The 25,045-nt window shown below is 33.9% G+C and overlaps 1 protein-coding gene across 1 annotated transcript in view; it reads left to right on the forward strand.

Moving 5' to 3' along the window:
• Positions 1–25,045, forward strand: part of SMG1 (SMG1 nonsense mediated mRNA decay associated PI3K related kinase) — a 64,704-nt gene that overhangs the window by 14,580 nt on the left and 25,079 nt on the right. Inside the window, exons 4-31 of the mRNA XM_085302445.1 lie at positions 521–657; positions 3,823–3,881; positions 4,590–4,803; positions 5,618–5,743; positions 5,834–5,906; positions 6,561–6,658; positions 8,220–8,393; positions 9,464–9,688; positions 10,351–10,452; positions 10,882–11,151; positions 11,716–11,846; positions 12,509–12,670; positions 13,070–13,188; positions 13,910–13,997; positions 14,086–14,187; positions 15,105–15,245; positions 15,523–15,722; positions 15,994–16,190; positions 16,942–17,109; positions 17,961–18,115; positions 19,206–19,351; positions 20,018–20,219; positions 21,472–21,581; positions 21,956–22,103; positions 22,494–22,653; positions 23,035–23,155; positions 23,805–24,071; positions 24,373–24,657. Of these exons, the coding sequence (XP_085158571.1) occupies positions 521–657; positions 3,823–3,881; positions 4,590–4,803; positions 5,618–5,743; positions 5,834–5,906; positions 6,561–6,658; positions 8,220–8,393; positions 9,464–9,688; positions 10,351–10,452; positions 10,882–11,151; positions 11,716–11,846; positions 12,509–12,670; positions 13,070–13,188; positions 13,910–13,997; positions 14,086–14,187; positions 15,105–15,245; positions 15,523–15,722; positions 15,994–16,190; positions 16,942–17,109; positions 17,961–18,115; positions 19,206–19,351; positions 20,018–20,219; positions 21,472–21,581; positions 21,956–22,103; positions 22,494–22,653; positions 23,035–23,155; positions 23,805–24,071; positions 24,373–24,657 (4,380 nt within the window). The remainder of the gene's footprint in view (positions 1–520; positions 658–3,822; positions 3,882–4,589; positions 4,804–5,617; positions 5,744–5,833; positions 5,907–6,560; positions 6,659–8,219; positions 8,394–9,463; positions 9,689–10,350; positions 10,453–10,881; positions 11,152–11,715; positions 11,847–12,508; positions 12,671–13,069; positions 13,189–13,909; positions 13,998–14,085; positions 14,188–15,104; positions 15,246–15,522; positions 15,723–15,993; positions 16,191–16,941; positions 17,110–17,960; positions 18,116–19,205; positions 19,352–20,017; positions 20,220–21,471; positions 21,582–21,955; positions 22,104–22,493; positions 22,654–23,034; positions 23,156–23,804; positions 24,072–24,372; positions 24,658–25,045) is intronic.

Here is a 25,045-nt window from a genome sequence, read left to right on the forward strand (position 1 = left end):
TTGCAATATAGTCTGGTTCTTTACTTAAAGAAACAAACTAAACCAAGGACTTAGTTTAGAAGTAAATCCAAATTTTGCTTAGTTCTGAAAGTGTTTTCCTGTGTACTGGTAAGGTTCTAATTAMATTTTGGGTATCTCTAGGGGTATTTTAGCTACTAAAGCTGTAAGTTTGTCAAGTAGCTGTATAGTTATCCTGTCTTAAAGGTGTATTTCAGCTCTGAAAGTTAATTTATTCTTTGTAAATATTGAGCTAAATATGCTAACTAAATACAAAACAGTTTGAGAGAAGTCGACTTSCTGTGTTTCTTCTCTTCACTAGAAGAGAGGAAATATTTTGGTAGCTAAACTGGATTTTATATTAAAATTTCCCCATGTTAGCTTTAAAACAAACCAAGATGTAGTTTTTACTTTTTTCCTTAAAGTACTGTTATGGCTTACTCAGTACACAAATGCCTATTGCAGCTAATGCAGCTATTATTAATGAAATATGGTAGAGAAAACAAATAATTGCCTTTTTCAGAGCGATCGTTGTCTTATTCTGAAGAGTCTCGACTGTCAAATCTTCTTCGGAGGATTACTCGGGAAGACGACAGAGACCGAAGACTGGCTACTGTAAAGCAATTGAAAGAATTCATTCAGCAACCAGAAAACAAACTGGTTAGTAGTATTTTGTGTTTTACAATGCTGAAATTCTTGTGTTTTTATAAACCTGTCTTTGCACAGAGCTAAGTATTGAGAAATATCTGTGAGAAATATCTTTTATACGCAGTGGGGGAAAGAGTATTAAATATTCTTGGGCTGTCTGACCTTTCTCTGGCATTCTGTTTTTTTTTCTGGTTGATTACCTATGATGTGTTGCCTTAAAGCAAGCTACTGAATGTATGAACTGTAAGAATAAGCGTGCRTTCAATTTGTTGTTTTTCTTGACTGGTCTGGGAAATATCCTCTATATCCTTCAACAAGGAAATAGGTGAAAAAGCAAGAAAAACATGCTGTTGTTTTGTACAAGAACTGGTTTTGTACTTTAAATGTGCAGATATTTATACTGTCTTCAGTGAATGGATTATCTTACAACAACTCAGCTTTTTAGCTGATTGTATGTAAAAACTGAGTTATAGGGAGGGTGCCATTTAGTGTCCTATAACCTATCCAGAGCCTCCTATCCACATTTGAACTGTGAGTTGTCCTCGTGTAAATACCAGTATTTTCTTCAGCAGCTTCCTATATGCTGAGTGAGGAAGAAATGAAAGAGCAAATTCTTTGAAGTAAACATGACACCTTGTTTTTGAGAAAATGATTATTTACTCTTCCTCTGAGGAGAGCTCATGGGCTTGCACCATGCAGAAATTTTTAAATACTTCATTGCTTCCATGGTTTATATCCAAGTGAAAAATCTTATAGTTAATTTACAGTAAATTGCACTTTATTCTGAACCTCCCCTGAAATAAAATTGCTCAGAACCCTTATTTGTCAGTATTTGTACCATAAGAAGCCAAAAAGAAGGGTGTAAATTCAGACAATGTTAGAGATGTAAACAGTTCTGTTGTAATGTTTTCTCAGTAACTTTGCTCAGTAGGAAACATTTATGACAGTGTGCTTTGTAATGGCGACAGAGAGTGGTAGAATCAGTAGGAGGTTTGCTTCAATTTGACATCTTTTTGGTAATCTTGAGTTCAAGGCATGTTTATGAGTATTTTAAGTCAACTGTCATAATGGATATTTGTCCAGATATCAGGTTGCAAGTATGACAGCACTTTAGTGCCTTTTTTTGAAAAGCTGAAGCTTGATACAGAAGAAATTGCAGTTTAATCTTTACTAGATGATTGTATTTCTATAAACACAGAATATTCCTGGTAATAAYGCTGCAGCAATTTGTTAACCTATCCATTGAACTCAGCATTTCTAGTTTAGGTTTCACACAGATTGTGCTAATACAAAAAAATGTTTTGCTTCCACTGGGTTACTGTTGGACAGACTTGAAGGGACTTGATGTTACAGGTTTACAGTTTTGATAGCCTGAGTAAATTTGTCAATATTTATGTAGAGAGAAGCGCATAAAAGAATCATATAAATGGAACAGTTGCAACACTTATTCTTCAGGAATTTATATGTTTACCTCTTATCACCTGTCTCTGAAATTTTCAAGCTTTAAATTACTGTTGTCTTAACGTACTAAAAATGAACTGCAGTATCTTTYTTGAATATAGGCTTTTGGTACTGATTTTTGCTTGTTGGTTATCTTGCCTGTAGTGATCATTTTATTAGATATTGATAAATATTGGGAACTTAAGAAACAAAGAATCCTTAAAGATTCCTGATGGTTATCAAGAGTCTTAAGAACTGTAATATGTATTCTTAGAAAAACTAGGACATATCATTCCAGCTAGTCAATATGTATTTTGTGTCACTCAGACTTGAAGTAAAGCCCACAACTCTTCATCATTGTGCACAACCTTTCTAGGATTTTTTCATGTAAATCCTCCTCTGCTAGGGGGAGGCCAGCATAGTAAGTCTTTTGTTTTCATTATGTCTTTAGGCTCTTAATTAGGTAGTGAAGTCTTTAATGTCCTTGAGTGTTTTCTGAGGATTCCAAAGGAGAAGAAACTACTTTTATCTAATTTATCAGTATTTCTTATAATATGTTAGAATTACCATCCTAATGTCTGCAAATCAGTTGTGAAAAACTTTGTATTCCCAAGTGATCAGAATGTTAATAGTCATTGAGAAACTATTCTCTGGGTTTCTCCCAGCTAGCTAAATCCCTTCAGTTTCTCCCAACTAGCTAATGAGAATAGGATGAGGTATCAAGTGATCTCCACAATGTCAAGTGTAAAATTTTACAATGGACAATACATAACCTATCAGTAATTCCTGCATTACTCTATACAATTAAATGTAATTGAATAGAGCTCTTACTGGTCTTGGTATGGGAATATAAATGTGCTCAACAAAATAAATTAGAAAAAGTGTTTGGGTAGTACATACTGGCATTGTATAGACATCATCTTTCTCTTTTTATAGTCTCTTTGAGGCCAGGCATGTTCTTAAAATGTCCTTGTGAGTTCTGAGGGGGCCAAGCATGCAGACCTTTTTCTCCTCCCAAGAGTTGTGATGCTCAAAACTTACACAGTACAAAAATATGAGATAACATATGCCTACTGTGTTAGATTATTATCTTTCTAAAGGAAAGATCAAACTCTTATTAACTCATGCAGAAAACTTCTTGTTAACACCTTATATGTAGTGTTGTTACATCTAATACACTGTTTTGCAACTCATTGGTGTATTTCAGTGCGTATTAGGCAAATATTACTGATCAACTAGTACTTTCCAGTACATATAATCAGAAATGTCTTGCCCCTGGAAGATTTCTTTCCATTTCTCTGAAAGTCAGGATTCTTTGTGGAGAAATTTTAATACTCCAGACTGTATTAGCTGATCAGTTTAATGCTGATACACTTGGTTATTAATCTAGGAAACTGAGTCTGCAATAGATGTTATTAATAAGCTGTATGGTGAGTCTTACATTTGTGATGTAATGTTATCAGCAAGAACTAAACTTAGAACAAAACTTGATATTGGGCTGCCAGTGTATTTTCCTGGTTACTGTAAATAAATATGAAATATAACATGTAGGATAATGTTGCAGTATTGCTTAATATAGTTCACGATAGTCTGCAGTGGCCATGGAAAACATAATGGCATTCTATTAGCAAACAGAATTGGCAATGGTCTTTTTAATATGGGTGTAAACAGAATCTAGTTTGCAGAAGTTATCATGGCAGCATTATGTTTATGGTTTTTCTGTACCTTGGGTTACAGGTACTGGTTAAACAACTGGATAATATCCTGACTGCCATTCATGATGTACTCAATGAAAGGTAAGCTGAAATTAGAAAAACTAGGCAGCTTGAAGATTTTAAAGAAAAGTAGTGACAGTGTTAAGTTTGGATTCTGATATAGAAATGCAGTGGAGGGGGAAAGCTGGAAGAAATTATCATTCACTTATTTTTCATGGATGTGACAAATTATACTACCACGACAGAATTGGAGAAGAGTGAAGGCTCTCTTAAGCGTATTAACAATACTGCTAGACTCTAGAGTACAATTGACACATTTTTACTGCAGAAATATGGCTTTTATAGTTGATAGGAAGTCTCTCTCAACTAGATTGAATAACTTAGGCATAATGTTGTGTTGCTGTGGTTATGTAGCTTTTAAATTGAACTTAGATTTTTATACAGCCAGATCTAATTCATTTATAACCAATTCAGAGCATAGGTAGAGTGAGCTCAGGTGTTTATTTCAGTGTTTCCAGAGTCAGCTCTGTGTTACAAATCTTCTCCCTTGGATAGCATGTTCCAAGTAGATTGGCAACCTGTCTTTTAATACATTTATTTAATAGGAAATGGATTTCAGATCCATAATTTTTATTTAAATTTATGGTGTCTGCTGCCTTTAAGTAGGAAGAAAACAGCTGCATTCATGCACATATCTATAATCTTTAGAAAATGTTTTAATTTGGTATGGCGTCTCCTGTTCTGCTCTCACCTCTGGAAATGTTATGTTTCTTTTCTTCTCAAATACAGTAGCAAATTGCTTCAAGAACTTAGACAGGAAGGAGCTTGCTGTCTTGGCCTTCTTTGTGCTTCTCTGAGCTATGAGGCTGAGAAGATCTTTAAATGGATTTTTAGCAAATTCAGTTCGTCCACGAAAGATGAAGTTAAACTTCTTTATTTATGTGCAACCTACAAAGCACTAGAGACTGTAGGAGAAAAGAAAGCCTTTTCATCTGTAATGCAGGTAAGACTACAAGTTAAAAGAGGAATGTAAACAGTTCTTGTAGTGCAATGCTTGAATCAACTTTTTACCTAGAATGGGTAACAAATAACACTAAGTTGATGTGATAGGTAAGTGTAGGTATAAGTACCACTGGGAGGGAACTTTCTGTTTGAATAGAATTCTTGTGATTCTGGTTTCATTAGAAAAGTGTTTTGTCTTCATAAGACTTCATATATTTGGATACAACATTTTAATATATATCACAGCTTCAAGATGAAGAATCACGTTGAAACTGAAAAGACAGCTCAAGTGGAATGGTAAACAAAAAACAGCCATTTGATTGCTTTGATGTCTTCCTCCTATTAAAATTTTTACTTAAATTTTTGTTGCATCAGATGATGGGGAAGATGTGTGCTGACAAACCGGGTCTCTTGGTTCAGGTTTTAAGGTCTAATATTTTAGATGTAAAAATACTATATTCAAGATCAGTGCTCTAGTTCAATATTATTTTTACAGAGCCAAGAAACTCCTGCAGAAGAAGCAGGAGCTTAGGACAGCTAGTTGTCCTGTGACTAAGAAATTTAAGAAAATGGCACTTCTAAACCTTGAACCTGAGTCTGCCATATCCTAAGCAGAAGCCTAATTGAAGTGGTTGTTTTGAAGCAATGTATGTGATGTTCTTTTTTTGTCCCCCTGCAGAACAAGTATTGAAAAGTACCTGTTGCTTGAATCAAAGTATTTTGCTAATAAATGCAATCTATGTTTAATAACTTAGACTTTTTCTCGTGTTATTTTAAAGAAGTGAAATGCCTAGTAGCTTTGCTTTACCTTTTAGCTTGTAATGACCAGCCTGCAGTCCATTCTAGAAAATGTGGATACACCAGAGTTACTGTGCAAATGTGTCAAATGCATCCTTCTGGTGTCCCGATGTTACCCGCACATTTTCAGCACCAATTTTCGGGTAAGCTTAATCTGTCCTGTTTTTTGTTTTTCATAGGAATGCTGATATAACATACTGAGTAATTAATCATTTTTAAAAATTATTGTTTAGGACACAGTGGACATACTGGTTGGGTGGCATATAGATCACACTCAGAAGCCTTCATTGACGCAACAAGTGTCAGGTAAGTTTTGCCAAAGAGTCACTAATATAGTCCGCTCTAGCTTGTGGAAGGCATAGACTTACTTGTGTCTGGTTGCACTGAGATGGGTGTGAACTTGGAGGAAAAAAAAAATCTAGCTATGTAGCAGATTTTATTCCTAGTAAATTTCCATGTGCTGTTTTATACTGTACATGGGGAAAAAGATGCTTTATGCAGGCTACATTTAAATGTCACTGCTTTCTGTAACTCCTCAGGAATTTTTAATAATTTTTCTAGTTCTCAATTCTTTAATTACGTTGTAGAAAAAATAAATTGCCTCTTAACATACTTCTCAAATGTGCTTGTGGTAAAGACAGTGGTATTTAGGAAACTGGGAGATCTCTTCCTACCAATGCAGCAGTCATCTTGGAGGAACTTGCAACAAGTCATTATGCTTACTGTATTGTAATTCTTGATTCTTTCTTTAGTGGATAGATGTCATGGGACAGGATCGACCTTAAAGTGAAAATGACAAAAGAAAAATACAATTCCTATTTTTTTGTTAAAAAAAAAAGCTTCCTTTAAAATTTTCATGTGGATGACCTTTTCTTACCTTAGTAATATATATCTAAAAATTTTTCATTTTGGAATGTTAGCTGGTTCACCTGTTCTAATTGTCTTGGTATTTTTATATAGGATGGTTACAGAGCTTGGAGCCATTTTGGGTGGCTGATCTTACTTTTTCTACCACGCTCTTGGGTCAGTTTTTAGAAGATATGGAAGCTTATGCTGAGGTAAACAGGCTTTATCTTATATAGCAGAATTAACTGTTACAGTGTCATTAAGAAATAGACAGCTGTGACTTTATGTAAATATGACATTTGTAGAGAATAAAATTATTTGAATTTCCCAGAGAAAAGAGGAACAAATTACAGAATACATTTGAAGGATGTAGAATGACATTTCTTTAGTGCTCATGGACTGTTTGGATAAAATTGCAGCCAGGCTTTCAGCCCTTGTCTTTGAGACTGTAGTGTAAAAATAGAAATTAAAATAACTAGGCAAATAGGAATGTTTTTAAAAAGTTGCAGTGGAGGTGTTTCACTCCTTCCTGGTATTTTCTCTAACTGTTTAAAGGTTTTCAGATGAAGTGACTGTTTTGGGGAGGGTGAAAAGAATTTTTTAATGCTGCCTTATATTAATGATATATCAGGCTTTTAAACAGGGTAGCAGATTGTATTGTGTAGTAAATAATGCAGCAGGAGCTCTGAAACCTTTACTTAATAGGGCTAGTTACCATTTGTTTGAAGGCTAATTAAAGGAAGAGGGGTGTTTTGTTTGTTTTTCCTTAAGGCAAATGTGTTCTGGAAGACAGTATGGCTGCAACTAAATAATGCCGTATTATATATAACTAGAATTGCTAGCAGAATTGCCCTATTTAAGCTACAAATTCCATAGGTAAAACTGCATTTCCAGTGCAATCTGTTTCACTCAAAATAAAATGAATTATTCAGTTTTATTAGTGTGCTTACATGTACAGGAAGACTTGTGATGGTACAGCTTTAAGAGTTAGGATTCACAGACTACCTTGGCCCATCACATCTACAGAAATCTGCACTATTGTGATTGTAGATGTGGACACATTGTTGTGATTAAGTTAGTGTAGTAAGTCACTGCTTATCAGTTTATCTTCCGAACTGGACAATATGCATGCCCTTAATCATGGTAGAATTTTAAGATAACACGCATCAACTTAAATCAGAGAGGAGGTGGTTTAAGCTGATGTGTTTTATCTTGCAGTGGGGTTGACCAAGGCTATATCTATACTAATGAGATCAGCACTTCTGGGAGTGTTCCCAGGCACTGAAGCCAGCTGGCATGAAATAGCCTGCTCATAAACTCTTAGTCTCCGTATCAAAATAGCTGAAGGTAAACTGGGTTGGGAACGGTCTCTAGAATGCCCTGAGTCCTAAACCGCAGCTGAGAGTTGTACGGGAAAGAGGTAGCTAGCACAGACAGGTGTGCAGCAAGCTGCTCTTACAGTGCAGCAGTGTGGATCGTCATGTTCCAGGGAGCAAGAACACTTTAAGCCGCTCTTCTAATTTGCAAGATGCCTGTTTCAGTGGCTGAACTGATGAGCAACACCTCATTACTGTCCTGTGATTTGCTCTTCATTGTATAATATATCTCGATATGTTTGTAAAGGTAGAAATAATGGATAAATGTATTTATTTTTGCATAATGTCTATATGTCAATATATTGTATATTAAGTATTTTTAACCTGACATTTTGATATTTTATGCATATATTGTAACTGCTAATGTATACTGATACATAATGTTTGTGCACTGTAGGACCTCAGCCATGTGGCTTCTGGGGAATCAGTAGATGAAGATATTCCTCCTCCTTCAGTGTCACTACCTAAACTGGCTGCACTTCTTCGGGTTTTCAGTACTGTGGTGAGGAGTATTGGGGAACGCTTCAGCCCAATTAGAGGACCACCAATTACAGAAGCATATGTAACTGATGTAAGAATTCAAGTTTTTCTTTTTATTTGTGTATTTGCTGCTGATGTAAATCATCATTATATGACAGATCTCCATTGCTGAGTTTTAGAGTCTGTGTAGCTTTGACTGTTGATAAATATGCTTAGATTCAGCTTTGAATGAATGTATTTCCTTATTAAAAATATACTACAATAATTCTATTAAATATTCTGGTATAGATTGTGACAGTGGCAAATGGGAGCCTTAAATACCAGAGGATAATGTATTTTATGCAGACATTTTGATTTCCTGTGACTGAGTTCATGCTTGTGTTATCTGTCTTTGTAATCATAATGCTACCATTTGAGTTACTATGGTAAAGTAAAAGTTGAAGTTGCATTATGAGTGTAACTTACAAAATGTAGTTTTTATTGTATCTCTACGGAAGTTGAATCTAATCAAAATTAGGTAGCAAAGTTCTAAAGTATAATAAGGGATAGTGTAAACTCAATAAATATCACAAAGTGTGAGAAGTAGCTTCTGTACTTCTCTAACAGGAACTGTAGAGAGTGAACAATTTTGAAATAAAAATTAAACAAAACAAAACTATTTGCATTTAATCTCTTACTGCTGTTACATGAGCTGCACAGTTAGAGTGTATGCCTTTGCAGAATTCTGTTAGGGATAACTTCTTGGATAAATAGTGGTACGGATTTTTCAGCTAAGGCCAAGACAGCTGCATAACTTTCGTCTTAATCTGCAGAGGATTCTTGTGACACAAGTCCAAGTAAACAGAGCTGGACTGTCTTTCACAAGAGAATAGGAGTTCTGTTGACATTAGTTGGTGCTGAATGGGATTCTGAATACTTAATTTCGGTTTCTGTGTCTTCATAGGTCTTACAATGAGTAACAAACCTAGCAATCAAAGATTCATTTTTGTCTTACGCTTCTAAAGTGTAATGTGTGTGTGTGTGTTAAGAATATTTTCTTGACAGAATTTACCATGCTGCAAAGTAGGATAGAATGTCAAATGGACATGGAATATGATTAAACAGTGTGCAGTTCTGCTTTTAAATGGAGTTTATTTTTAGTTTCTTTTCTAATTTTTCCAGGTTCTGTACAGAGTAATGAGATGTGTGACGGCAGCAAATCAAGTGTTCTTTTCTGAAGCAGTCCTTACAGCTGCCAATGAGTGTGTTGGTGTTTTACTTGGTAGTCTGGACCCAAGTATGACCATACACTGTGACATGGTTATCACATACGGATTAGATCAAATGGAAAATTGTCAGACTTGTGGCACTGATTATATCATTTCAGTCTTGAATCTGCTGACACTGGTTTGTATATACTTTTATTATTGTAGTTTTTCCTAGTAGAAAATATTATTTTTATGCTGCTTTTTTTTGCATATTTTTTCATATTGACATGGATTTGCTTTTTAAACTCTTTCTGACCAGAAGTAAAAATATTCTTCTCTTAAATGCTTGTATTTTATGTGAAGCATATGCTGGTGGCTTGTTTATACATTTAGCTTGTTGATAAAGTGGCTTTTAATCTAGAGTGGCTTTTTTCCCCTCTTGCTAACTGTTGGGCAGTGGCATTTTCTGGCCTCTATAATTTATAAATGGTCTGAATTTCAGAATTGGAGTGGTTAATATGTTTGTCTTTTGCCACAGCCAATAACTTTGGAAATCGGACTTCCTCAAAACACTTCTCAAAGCCTAGACCATAAATTTTTAAACCTGTTTTGATATAGGTTAGTCAATGTTTTGAGCTCTGCTCTCAAATGCTCCTTGAGTTGAAAAGGCTAAAAATAGCTAGATTGCTAAATGTGAATTTGTGAAGGCAAATATAAAATATTAGTATTGTTGGGAAGCTATTTCTGTAAGTGTTTTCTAAATGAGATATAGGTAAATATTTGAGATTAAAATACTGTTTTTTTACTTATCTGTAATAAATAAATTCAGATAAAGGTATATATTTTTGTTTTCATCACTAGATTGTTGAACAAATAAATACAAAACTGCCATCATCATTTGTAGAAAAATTATTTATACCGGAGTCTAAACTACTTGTACTTCGTTATCATAAGGAGAAAGAGGTGAGAGAAAAGGACTTTCTACAGCTATTTTACAACAGCTTTCATGTGTGTGTTAGAAGATATTTAGACTGTAAAACTTTGCTCATCTTATATATGTATTTTTATATGTCTATATTTATGAAACTTGTAAGAGAGCAGATGTAACTAATTCTTGTTTCAGGCATTTAGATTGGATAAGGGTTTGGTAAGTTGGTTGTTATACCAGATGGAGAGTCATTCTTTGTTTTTTGTACTCAGTGTGCCTTATGTTAATAGGAAAAACTGGTTCAGAAAACATTCTATAGATTGTAATTAATAATATAGAAAACTGAAGACTTATGTGCATCACACTGCTGTTCATAAGGTGTAATTTCAAATTCTGTATTGCCAGTTGATATATCAAAATTGCATGCTAATCGATTAATATTTTAATTATTTTATATTCTCAAGGTTGTTGCAGCAGCCCATGCTGTGTATCAAGCGGTATTGAGCCTGAAGAACATTCCTGTTTTGGAGACTGCTTACAGGTTGATTTTAGGAGAAATGACCTGTGCTCTAAATAGTCTTCTCTTCAGTTTACATCTTCCTGAGGCCTGTTCTGAGATCCAGCATGATGCTTTCAAGAGCCATGTGTTCAGCGTGGCTAACGCGAAGTTTGTTGTTATATTTGACCTCAGTGCCCTAAGTACTATTGGAAATGCTAAAAACTCATTAATTGGGGTGAGTAAAAATTGTACAGATAATCTGTGTAGAAAGTGTTAAAAATGCCTTTTTACTTGAGCTGTGGATTTCTTAACTTACAGAGTAAACGAAGACTCTGGATATACAGTAAAATATTTTAGTGGTAGTATGTGTATATGACTAAAGGGATTATACTTGTTTCCTGACGTATAATATAGAAACAAGATTTTCAGTATTAAAGCATGCAGCGTATGAAATGAGTGGACTGTATTTGCAGTCTGTGTGCATCTTAAATGCACTGTTCTGTTCTTCCTTGGGGGAAAAAGTGAGATTGATAGAGCAGCTTTAGGTCTGTCCTGGTAGTATATCTGTCATGTGAAAACATTTCTTCCTTATCTTTCCAAATAAAAACATAAACCCTCTGTAACAGATTCAAAAAGAGGAAAGAAAATAATTACAATCAAGGTCAGGGAATGAATGTAGTTTTAAAAAATTATTTCCTTTGTGTTGTGAACAAGCAAAACAAAGTAATTGTATGGAAATCATGCTTTAGAAATAGATCTATTAATTTTTTTTTGTGCTTATATTGCAATGTTTTTATAGATGTGGGCCCTTTCACCGACTGTTTTTGCACTACTGAGTAAAAATCTGATGATTGTTCACGATGACATAGCAGTTCATTTTCCTGCTGTCCAGTATGCAGTTCTCTATACATTATATTCACATTGTTCCAGGTATGAAGACAAATAATATGTCAGTATTTTAGGATGTACTAGGTTGGGCTGGTCTAAATGGAATATATATATATTTGGATGGCTGAAAGTAAGCTATTATAATTCAACTTCTGCTCAAACTTGCTTAATTAGTTTTTACTTTCATTAACTGTAGGAAGTCTCTATCTTGGTCATGATAATCTATTCTGGGTTAATATTTGGCATTTTATTCATAGACAGGCTAGGGGTCTTGAGTTTAAGTAGTGGTAGCTAATGGAAAATCTTATTGAAAGTGAGTAAGGAGCTATTTTGCTTACCATGAGATCTAGGAGAAATGATGAAATGTAAACGACAGGTTTAAATGCATTTTGGACCTTATTACTATAGAATGTTGCCAAACTAAGAGAAGATAGTAACTACATGGTTTCTGTGCTTTTTCACTAAGCATTTGGTACTGGAGATAGTTGAAACTATGGTACTGGGTTAAATAGCCTAATGTAAAATTGTAGTTTTAGTTTTATATGCTAAGGATCAGAACACTTTTGGTTTTCTGACTTACGTGGTTATTATGTTGATATAATTTCTGGTAGCATGCAAGTGCATATTAACTTATACTATTGTTATTTCCTGTTATATTTAAGGAAATATCCCTTCTTTTGTTTTGTTCTTTCCTTGCTTTCCAGGCATGACCATTTCATATCCAGCAGCCTCAGTTCTTCTTCTCCCTCCCTGTTTGATGGAGCAGTGATAAGTACTGTAACCACAGCTACAAAGAAACATTTCTCAATCATACTAAACCTTTTGGGGCTACTTCTTAAGAAGGATAACCTTACTCAAGACACCAGGTAACTATCATTTTGTTGTTAATTGAAAGGGCAGTATTTTCATCTGTAAAACTTGGTAACTTTAATTGCTAAAGTATTTTTGGAAATACCAGTAATATCTATGGAAAATGTGGTTGCTCATCTTCATGTGTGAGAATCACAAACTGAAAAGTCTGTAAGATCTATACATTCAAAGCAGAGGTATCAAAACTGCTGAAAAATCTTTGCTGATTTAAAGTAAACTTTCACAATATTTGCAAGGTTGTATTTCCAATATGCTGTGAAAGCTAAGGGCATTTTGATTAAAACTGCATGTTACTCTGATACTCATCTTCTGTAACATGAAGGAATTTAAGTTGTATTGAAAGAAATCATATTTCGGTAACCATATAGAATGACTAGTACTTTGCTTTTTTATAGGAAACTACTTATGACATGGGCTTTGGAAGTGGCTGTTCTGATGAAAAAATCGGAAACATATGCACCATTATTTTCTCTCCCATCTTTTCATAAATTTTGCAAAGGGCTTCTAGCAAACAGTAAGATACTGCAAACTTTTTACTAACTGTCTTTTATTGTGCATAATTAAGTGTATGATGTGTCAGTCATATTTCACTGATAGCCTTACCCGTACTTACAGTCTCACTTATTTTTGGGGGGAGCCTCTAGTTATAACTGCACAAAATCGCTCTCCCTTTTCTCAGATGCATTCAATAGCTGTTACTTATGTAAATCATTATTTTCTGAAAATAGTAACTTGTGATTATGCAATTGATCTACCCAGAATATTGGTGATGTGCTAAGTCTTGCAAGTAAGATTGCTTATTTTTTGTCAAAAGCAAAGGAACATTTTGTAATGTGATACATTTTACTGGATTTCAAAATAACCTAGGAAGAAAAATATGGGAACAAATGTTTCAACGTTTCCATAACTTCCCAAGGCCAGGGATTGCTAACTTTACTTTATTTCTCCTTATTAGAAAAATTATAGTACAAACATACATAGACCATGTGATGATTAATTTGAAAACAATCAGAAAACGCCTTGTAATAAGAAATCCTCAAGTCATTTGTGTTACAAGCATTTTCTTGTTAGTGTTTTGATTTGACTGACTGGTTTCAAAAGTAAGGCATAGAGCCTTTGCCTCCTTCTACCAGATATGCTGTAGTAAGTCTTCAGATGTTCTGCCACAACCCAAATGATCAAAGTATCAAATTCTAGCAAGAATAACATTTTTTTTATTTCAACTCTTAATGCAGCCCTTCTGGAAGATGTGAATATTTGTCTTCAGGCATGTAGTAGTCTCCATGCTCTGTCTTCCTCCCTACCAGATGATCTTTTACAAAGGTACTTGCACTGGATTCTGTATATTCTTTGAATTATCTTGTTAATGGAAATGTTATGACCTTTTCCTTTGTCCTTTTTGATGATGCAGATGTGTTGATGTATGTCGTGTTCAACTGGTACATAGTGGTGCTCGTGTAAGACAAACTTTTGGAAAACTTTTGAAGTCAATTCCCTTAGATGTGGTATTGAGGTAAGTTTTCAGGCTAATTTAAATATGCAGAATGCTTTGGATTTTTTTTCTTTAAGATTTGTCTGAAAAGCAGTATTTGCTGAATGTTATTTTCTTGATTTAAAAGTCAACCCCCCCCCCATAACAGTGTCTTGGTGTCCCTTCTACTTTGCTACAGGTTTAAGAATAGTAAGTAGCATACAAAGTAGTTAACAGATTTGATAAACTAAGCAGCACTTCTTGTAAGAAATGTGAATAAATCCATAAATATTATTTCCTGCAATCTGTGTCTTAGACCTGAGCTCTTAAAGCATTTTATCTTATAACAAAAGAACATACTTATTTCCCTTCATTTCAGCTACATTTGATATATTCGAAAGATGTGATTCAGTAATTTTTAACTTGAATATATTCAACTGTATACTTTAATCTAGAAGGACATGCACAGACTTTCATTCAAAATGTTTTACTTTGAAGCAACCCAAAGCAGTGAGCAGTATATAACACAGTTCATACCTTGTAGATTTCTTGTTGGCTTATTGCTACTGATAATAGAAAATGTCTAATTTTGTATACAGAAAAGACAGGATGTTCAGAACTGCCTGTGGTATCTGTTAGTCTCCTGCTCTGGAGAATCTGAACCTTGAGTATCTACTGTAAATGACTTGTGAACTGCTCCTAGATAATCACATGTATATAAATATCAAACTTAAGTCTTACAGAGGCAAAGGCATTTTTATTGCATTCAAATGTATTTTCCTCTGTAGGTATACTCTGTGGTGATTTACTACCTTTTCTCGTTGAGGATTAAGATATATGTGAAATGAGAATCATTTTAAATGATTGACTTGTTTTGTTAAGTCTTTTGTCTTTTAAAGCATAGCATTTGATTTATTCAAATATATTATGATGTGGTGTTTTTCTTCCTATTCCTATAGCAACCATAGCCACACAGAAATACAAGAAATTTCTTTGGCTATTAGAAGTCATATGAGCAAAGCTCCAAGTAATACATTCCATCCACAGGATTTCTCTGATGTCATTAGTTTCATTTTGTATGGGAGTTCTCACAGAACTGGGTAAGAACTCTTAAAACTGAAATTTATGGATGTCAAATGGATAGTGAACAATTTCAAATATATCTAGTTTGAAATTAGTGAATGTCTTTACAAGTTACATTGCTTTACCTTCAGTAATACTTTACAATTCTTTTTAGGTACTTTTAAATACATTGAGATGCACCTTTTACATATTTGCATATATAAACTGCTGCAGGAAATAATTCTATGAGAGATTTGTTTGAGACTAAGAATATACAGTATGAACTTGTTTTCATGTACTGATGTTTTCTTACAGGAAGGATAATTGGTTAGAAAGGTTATTCTACAGTTGTCAAAGACTAGATAAACGAGATCAACCAACTATCCCTCGCAATCTGTTGAAGACTGATGCTGTTCTTTGGCAATGGGCTGTTTGGGAAGCAGCTCAGTTTACTGTTCTTTCGAAGTTAAGAACTCCTCTAGGTAGAGCTCAAGATACATTTCAAACAATTGAAGGTAATGTAAAGAATGTAGGTTTTATGTGCAATATTCTTTGTAAGAGACTGTGCATTTAAGAATTATCCAAGACAAGAAAGACAGTGTCTTTTTTCAGGGGATTTGAGATTTTTAACAAGTTTATTTGAAATGTCAAGAAAGGGAATTGCAGAATATCCATTCCATAATTGCACTTTTGAGAGAATTAGCTTTGGCGTGGCTATGTTTTAGCACATTTAAATAGAGTACTGTCTAGTAGCTTAACTTTTTTGTGTTTTGGTAAAACATGTAGGTATTATTAGGAGTCTTGCAGCCCATACGTTAAACCCTGACCAAGATGTTAGCCAATGGACTACTGCAGACAATGACGAAGGACACAGTAGCAACCAGCTTAGGCTTGTTCTCCTGCTGCAGTATCTGGAGAACTTGGAAAAACTGATGTACAATGCTTATGAAGGATGTGCCAATGCCCTCACTTCTCCGCCTAAGGTTTGTATTTTTTTACAGTGCTGATGCTACTTCAAATAGTTCACTAAATTGGAATTTTGCAGGGTTGTCTGTCTTACTGTGGAATCTTTTGGAAAGGAGTGCTGTGATTGAATTTGGTTTCCTAATTAGACAAAGTGAGAGAAGAATTGCTTTGAAAGCCAAGTTTGGGGTTCTTAATTTGTGCAGCTTGGACTTTAATACTATTCCTGGAGGATGTGTGAAAATAGGAAATACATTTCTGGAATACCAGCTTGTGTGGTGATAAAATATCAAGCAAGTTTCCAGAATCTTTTATTTATAGCCGTTGCTTGCTTGTATGTTGTTGACCCTCCTGTTTAACACCTGAGGTTTAAATTTGCTTTTTGAGAGAGAATAATTCTGTGTAAGCAGCATTTCCTTCTGTGTAGTTTTGGCTGCAAAACACTTCCTCACATTGCTGTTGAAATAAGTTGTGTAATTACTAGATTTTGACATGGCAGTAATATGTAATTTTGTAGATGGTTCGTTTCAAGATTTTTAGCTTGTCAGTGTGCCTGGCCAGTTGCATGTGCTGTACATGACTTCAGAGCATCTGCAGTTCTTAACATTCAAGAAATAGTTTTACCTATTTCTTTACCTCTTAATTGAAAATTAAATTTGAGAAAAGAAACCTGTTCTGACTTGATTGTGTTAATATTAAGTATTTACAATAATTATTTTTATGCATACAGAACTGTTTTGTGAAATGTGTTACTTTTTTCTGTCTTAAAAGGTTATCAGGACATTCTTTTATACTAATCGCCAGACATGCCAAGATTGGCTAACACGAATTAGACTTTCCATCATGAGAGTTGGATTGTTGGCTGGCCAGCCTGCTGTGACAGTCAGACATGGTTTTGATTTGCTCACAGAAATGAAAACAAATAATAGTATCTCTCAGGTATTCTCTTTTCAGACTTTGTAGACTACAGCAACAATATTCCCACAATATTTTAAATGAACTAGCTGAAGCAATCAGTAGTTAATAAACCAAATGGTCTGTAAAGGATATTGTTATTTAAAATAATATTTTAAATTCATACTCCTGTTTTGACAGGTTTTTGTGGTTAGCCAATACTGTAAATTGGAGATCAGTATAGTGTACGCATTTGGTCAAATACAATCAATAAACAAATTCTATAGTTCATTTACAGTTTGAGTGGATAAGCAGAACCTCCTGCTTGAAAGTTAAACCTTACAGCACTTGTTTGATACATTTGTTATATTAGTCTGAAGTCTTCCCTGAGTTTGTGACAGTGTCTGTTCCAGACTTTGGATGTGAGCAGGAAGGGGATGCCTAGTAAGGGAATTTTTCCTCTGCAAAGCAATTTGTAGATAAGTGTGAATATGTGGTGAGGGAATAAATTAGTTAGTGCTTTTTAAAAAAAAAAATGAAGAGCAGAAACAATTTCTTCAGTACATGAGTTGATGTGCTTAAATATTTAAACAAAGGCAGTTTGCTAGATGTTTATTGCTTGCAACATCAGGAATTCTCACATGTGTTTTTACATGAGTATGGACAGTAACATAGTGATTATAATTGAGCATTTAGACTCTGAATTCATAGCATAAAATCTTGTGCCCTTAGGCCATCCTGCCCCTTTTCCAAAACAAGTGCAGCGTAATGGATATGCCGAATGCTTCACCTTGTGTATGTGTCTAGTGAAATACTGCTTTACTGTTTTCAAGCATTAACAATGTATATAGCTTTTATTTCATACAAGATTTGTTAAATGAAGCTTTTGGTTTTAGGGAAATGAATTGGAGGTGACAATTATGATGCTGGTAGAAGCACTATGTGAGCTTCACTGTCCTGAAGCTATTCAGGGTATAGCTGTCTGGTCTTCTGCTGTAGTTGGGAAAAGTCTTGCCTGGATCAATTCTGTAGCGCAACAGGCGGAAGGGCGGTAAGTTGTGTGTGTGGGGGTTGCTTTTAATGCTGGGTGGTACAACTTTTGACTTATTTCTCTTATTCATAGTTTTACTTCTGAATCTCTTAAATTATGATGTGAATCAAGGCTACTGAGCAAATTTCCTTCTTCAGGAAACTCATTGTCTTTCAGATATCTAATGCATCCTGCACTTCTAGATATGTACAGTTTTTGACAGGATTTAAATATAAATGATGTTCCTAAGCTGCTGCTTTTCATAATGTCTGGTATATTGCAATACTGTTCTCACATACTACTTATCCTTGTGTTGCAAAAAATGACTGATTTAAATATTTTCTAATGAATTTTCTGGCCAATGGTGCAATCTGATTATCAGGCACAGTTAGTGAATCTGAGGGAAATACTTTACGGTTTTGACTGTTTTGGAAATGTAGCTTCTACTTCTGTTGAAGTAGAATCTTCTGTTACAGCTACTAGTCAGTGGGTCAGTGTGTGATGTTTAAGATAGAGTATACCTTAATTAAGACTATTACGGAGTTTTCCTTTGCTTAAAGGAATACATTGTTTCTTCTACTGGGAAAAGCATATGAAATGAAGAAAGGGACAACTTCTTGCTCTGTTTAAAAAGAAAAAAAAGCAAAAAATGTTTCTATATGTACTGTTTTTTTTTCCTATTTTGTAGTACTAAAGTGTAACTTGGTAATACATAAGGAGTTGCCTGGGAACGTCAGGTGTAAGATGTGAATTGTTGTCCTAGACCTAGTTTTACAAACCCCTAGTAAACATTATTTAGCTAATCAGTATTCTGATTTATTCATTCAAGTAGAAAGTACCACAGTCAAATCCAAAACTCATGCCTGTGCTTCAACCTATATTTATTCGAAGTTGGCATCAAGACTTGAATGGGAAAGCTCTTATGGCTATCACCTGGAAATTATTTCTCAACTGGTAAACTTAACCATTACTAACCATTCCTTTTTCTTCCCCCCTGAAGTTACACATTAATGCTTTTGGTTGTGTGGTAAAAAAGTGTTAAAATGCAGTCTAATTGCCAAAATATAAACTACTGCTGTAAAATGCTGACTAAGATATTGAACCATTTAAGGTTTGAGAAGGCAACTGCAGAATACCAGGAGCACTTGTGTTCCATGACGGGAGTGGATTGCTGCATAGCAGGCTTTGATAAAGCTGTGCTGAAGTTGGCCAATTCCAATGGTGTTAATAATGCCAGCCCAAAGCACTCTTTGAATGGTAAGTTTATCAGTTTCTTCTTTTAAAAGCTAACGTAGATTTCATAACTCTTATGTACACAGAAGCAGAGCATTCAGTGATATAACCATGCTGATTTCACAGCATCTGATTCCTGAATCTGAGAAAGTTTCTCTGTAGTTAAACATAACATGCTTAACTGCATTCTTAATGCTACAGAAGCTAATGTTATGCATAGATATGTGAGGGTTTGCAGTACTGAGACTTAGCTGAATGAAACTAAGGTGATTTGTTAAACATTTTGTACTTAAAATAATTTAGAACTAAATTATTTTTAGGCTATTGTAACTTAAAGGTTAGTATTTATGACCCAATTAGATCACAAATGTGCTACTTAGTTAAAAAAGAAAAACCTAATATAAGAATTTGTTTCAATATTCTGTTTTTCATCTTTGAAAAGAGACTTCATTCCTAATTTAGTTCTTAACAATTTTATTTTAAAATATCTTTACGAATATGGACTGAGTTTTTCCAAAACTTCCTTTGAAAATGGTCTGTTTATATATTTCAAAATTATAAATAGGGAAAGAATACTGAATATGCTGTGTAACTTTGTTTTTTGAAAAATTGAGTGTTTCTCTTCACAATGAATTTGGAAATTATGTTGAATAATAGACTTACTGTTTAAAAAATATTTTCGTTTCACAGGAGAAACTAGAAAAACTGTTCTGACTAAACCAAGTGACTCTTCACCTGAAGTTATAAATTACTTGGGTAACAAAGCATGTGAATGTTACATTTCCATTGCTGATTGGTCTGCTGTTCAGGAATGGCAAAATATGGTCCATGACTTGAAGAAGACTACTAGTAATACCTCAATCAATCTAAAAGCGGATTTTAACTACATAAAGTAAGACTATCATTAAGTTATTCCACAGTATCTATCTCAGAGTTCTGAAAAATTAAAACTTCTGTTGATTTTTAGATTATTGAAATAGAAGTGTTGTAAGAAGAAAGTTGTGTCCTTAAGGAGGTATAATAAATATCCTTACAGATGAGTAAAGACTTAACATTCTAGATTACTGTTCCTTTCTGACTATTGTGCGTTTTTAAGTGTTCAAGGAAAACATTTTAATTTAAGTAAAAGATAATCAATTTATGCTATTTATATTGGCAGATGAGTATTTTTCCACAAGATAAATATCTTAAGTTGCCTGTTAATGTATAAACTTTAATGAATTTTTAATTTTTTATAATCTTTTAAAAGCAATATTTTATTTTGCAAGTATAAAATAAGTGCATTAAGGAGGTTGTCCTAGCTATTCTTTTTAATGAGAGTGTCTGTCTTGTGCATTTGTTTCTTAGCTCTAGATGTATTTATCTGATTCTCCTGAACAGACTGAGAAGAGATTCAGTCCTAAAGAGGATTGAAATAGTCAGTAAAAGTGAGAATTGTCACATACTGGCTTTTTTATGGGCTAGATAATTAAGTAACTCCTTCAGAGTAGATGAGAACAAGAATATTGAGCATTTGAGTCTTCCAAATTTTGAGTCATCACCCCTCTTAATCTTTCAGTGCCTGTTTTGTATAGTTTGGTTAATCTGTAATGCCCAAATTATTTCGTGATGTTGAAGAACAATAAAAATAAAATGAAAGTTTGCTTCTACAGGCTGCTAAGCAATATAAATTTGTATTACCTATGCCTTGCACAATATTCCATTATTTCTGGAATTTTTGTGGAAACTGAAGCACTGAAATCTAGGCCTTATGAAATCTCATCACAAAACTTATTTTTCTACATGTTAAATGTTTTGTGCCTTTTTAATCTTATTTTTGTTTAAGTACTTGCAAATTCAGACCTTTTCTTCCTACATACGAAAGAACAGTATTATGTATATAGAATGGTAACAACATGAAAGCTTCATAGATGGAGAGAATATTTGTTCTTTTTAATACAGAATTTAGCCATTTGGTTCAGCATTATTACCATTAACTGATATATGTGAAAATGTGAAAAGAATTAGTCTTTATAAATGCTATGTTAAAATTTCAGGGCTTTGAGTTAAGCTTTATCATTATTATTAACTGTTTGATCATAAAATAATTAGCATCTGGAGTGATGTAAGAAATGTGAAATAAAACTGTAGACATTGAATTGCAGATCTTTGAGCAGCTTTGAGTCTGGAGAATTTGCTGAATGCACAGAACAACTAGAGTTACTACCAGGAGAAAATATCAATCTACTTGCAGGAGGATCCAAAGAAAAAATAGGTATGAATACATAAATCAACATTACTTCATATACAAAAGTAAAATTTTTTTCCACTATATTTAAGTGATAGACTAAAACTTTCAAGTACAGTTTACTGTGTACAGTGCCATAACATTTGTGAGCAAAGCTTCAAAATCAGCAGTGATAATTCTAAATGTTGCATGGTTTTTGAAAGATACGTGTTTTATGGAGATAATTTGTTTTGTTTAATCTATCACAAATTACTAAAACTTTTTTTATATGTGTGTGTGTGTGTATCTGTGCACACACAAGTTCTTTTCCCAAACTTCCTTGCTTTCAAAAATGTATTCATACACTGTGATGCTAAAATTTGACAACTGCAGTTGGTTTCAAATGTTTAATTTCCTTTTAGACATGAAGAAGCTCCTTCCTAATATGTTAAGTCCTGATCCAAGAGAGCTTCAAAAGGCAGTTGAAGTGCAGCTTTTAAGAAGTTCAGTATGTCTGGCAACAGCTGTAAGCCATGTAGAACAGGAGCAAAAGTGGCAGTCAATATCTGAGTAAGTTAAAGTATGCCATGAATGAATGTAATGTGCTGTGAAAAGCTGCTTTGGTTTGATAACTGTAATTTTGTGAAAAGTGTGCTTTACTTCGTATGTCAGCGTCTATGTGGTGTTTACTGCTGGTTTTTGTTGTGAAGTCTAAACTTACAAAGGGAGAATTAATTGGTGTTCAACTTGGAGATCATATAGTTATTTACTTAGTTGATTAAAGTACTGCTTTCTGTCAACTTAATATAGAAAGTATGATAATGCAACTTGTGCATAATATTGGAACTTTTTTCTCATCATTCATAGGAAGATGGCTGTTTTTTCAGTATTTTAAATATTTTTTTCTTAAAATGACTAACTAGCAAAAATGACCATTCTGATTCTTTATTTTTATTTCAGAAACATTATAAAATACTTGAAGCAAACTTCACGAATAGCTATTGGACCTTTAAGACTGTCTACACTCACTGTGTCTCAGTCTTTACCAGTGTTGAGCACTCTTCAGTTGTATTGTTCTTCTGCTTTGGAAAACACTGTATCCAACAGACTGACATCAGAGGTGGGTCTGTTTTAAACCCAAATCTTAGTAATGTCTTTCTATTGAATAGTCTCATCATGAAGTATTGAATATAGAATATAATTTAATTGTTCTGACTTTCCTTGATAGCATTGTAAAAAATATCTCACATAGTTTTCATTAGTTTTCTTTACATGCTCTGACAAAAGTGTTTTTAATGTACATTTCAGTTGAACTTCTTTTTATAGTTGTAAATATACCATTTCTTTTGATTACATATAAAATAAATTATTCAACTGTTGTAGGAATAAATATTAGTGTATTTAAAGAATTGATACATCAATAGTTCTTAAAAAGAACTGCCCATAAAATTTTTTTAAAATACTGTAAAAGTAACTATTTATGCAACTTTACCTCTTACAGGATTGTCTTATACCTCTCTTTAATGATGCTTTGAGGTCATGCAAACAGCATGATGTAAGGCCATGGATGCATGCCCTGCGGTACACAATGTACCAGAATCAATTGATGGAAAAACTGAAAGGTATACAAACTCTTATTTTAGTGTTATGGAAATTAAATGCAGAATTCAATTCTGCTGTTAAAATACGGTTAAAAGGAGCCATGTCTTGTTGAATTATAGAAGTGGATTGTTTTTTCTTAAACTTTTTTTTTATCTAGACATCTCAATTATGACTGTAGTGTAGATTTAAAAGAAGTAAAAAAGGCAAGCAAGTTCTCATTCTGAAATCCTTAGCAACTATAAATTCACTCTTCTCATTGCACTTTCCTGCATACTGGCTCTTTTTTCATACTTTATATGCTTTTACTGTTGAACACTGCAATGCTCTTGATAATTGGTCTTTAAAATCAATCATGAAAGCCATTTAAATGTATGATATGGGAAAAAGCTAATGGAGAAAAGTGATATTAGGAAAGGAGTACTTTTCTTAGTTAAGAATGCTTATGGTGAAAATGACTGATTTGCTCAACAGATAATTTGCAGATGAATAATACTATCTTGTCTGAAAGAAAATATGTTAGACAGAATTGCAGTCATCCAAATTTCTGAAGGAGTTTTTAGGAGGTAGTAGCTGAGCATTTTTTTATTGATGGCCATATACAGAATAAATTGGACAAATTATCTGGATACCCCAGATGGAATTATTTTTTTGTTTAATTCTTTTGCTTAGAGTGTCTTTCTTCTTCAGAACCAACAGTCCCAATTAAGAGCCATCTGATGGAACTGGGCTTAACAGCAGCAAAATTTGCACGGAAACGAGGAAATATTGCTCTAGCTACACGATTGCTTGCCCAGTGCAGTGAAGTTCAGCTAGGAAAGACCACCACTGCACAAGATTTAGTCCAACACTTTAAAAAACTGTCTGCACCAAGTCAGATGGATGAAAAATGGGGTCCTGAGCTTGATATTGAGAAAACGAAATTGTTATACACAGCAGGTGAGTATGTTGATCTTGTAGATACTTGTGCTTCCTGTCCTTGTAATCAGGCTCATTCCCCTGACCTTGAAGAAATCACAGTAGGACAGTATCATTAGGAGCTGATTTCATCTTGTTAGTTCTTGTGTCAATCTGAAAGGGTTTTCAAATAGATTTTTTTTTTCACTAGTCACCTTTAATTTCAAATGAGAAATTTCTCTATAAAATTGTATTTACAAGCTGTATCTGAATATGCTGAATTTTAGAAGCATTTTGAATGAAATTAACACTTTATTGAAAATACTTTCTTAATGACATGCAGGTCAGTCCACACATGCTATGGAAATGCTGAGTTCTTGTGCCATATCCTTTTGCAAGTCTGCCAAAGCTGAATACGCAGTCGCTAAATCTATTCTCACTCTGGCTAAATGGATTCAGGCAGAATGGAAAGAAATATCGGGACAACTGAAGCAAGTGTATAGAGCTCGACAGCAACAGAATCCCACTGGTCTGTCTACCTTGTCCAAAAACATACATACTTTGATTGATCTCCCAGCTGTTAATACACTAGAAGAAGAATATCCTAGGATTGAAAGTGAATCCACAGGTAGAGATGTTCTGCTATTTTTTTTAATTAGTGATTGATGGTTCCAATGAGAAGTAGCCACTGTTTTATTGAGAAGGGCTGAGTGCTACATCACTTGTTTTGCGCATAAATATTTAAAATGTGTAACATTTGTGTAGTAGATAATTATATGCTTATTAAAAGAAATTGATGTTGATACTTCATTACTTTTCTGATATTTTTTGTCATTCGAGTGATAATAGACTGGACAGGGAGCTCCTTGTGAGCATGAAAAGGAGTTACCTTGGGTTTTTTCACAATGTTTAATCTACATTTAATTTGAATGCTTAGATTGCGTTTTGTGTTAACAGTATAATTCCCCATTTTCAGTGGACTTTTCTTCAAATGTCAAGATAAAGCGCTCTCTTTG

The sequence above is a fragment of the Rhea americana genome, unplaced genomic scaffold, assembly GCF_003343005.1.
Source record: "Rhea americana isolate MKP2758 unplaced genomic scaffold, rheAme1 scaffold_10, whole genome shotgun sequence".
NCBI classification, from domain to species: domain Eukaryota; kingdom Metazoa; phylum Chordata; class Aves; order Rheiformes; family Rheidae; genus Rhea; species Rhea americana.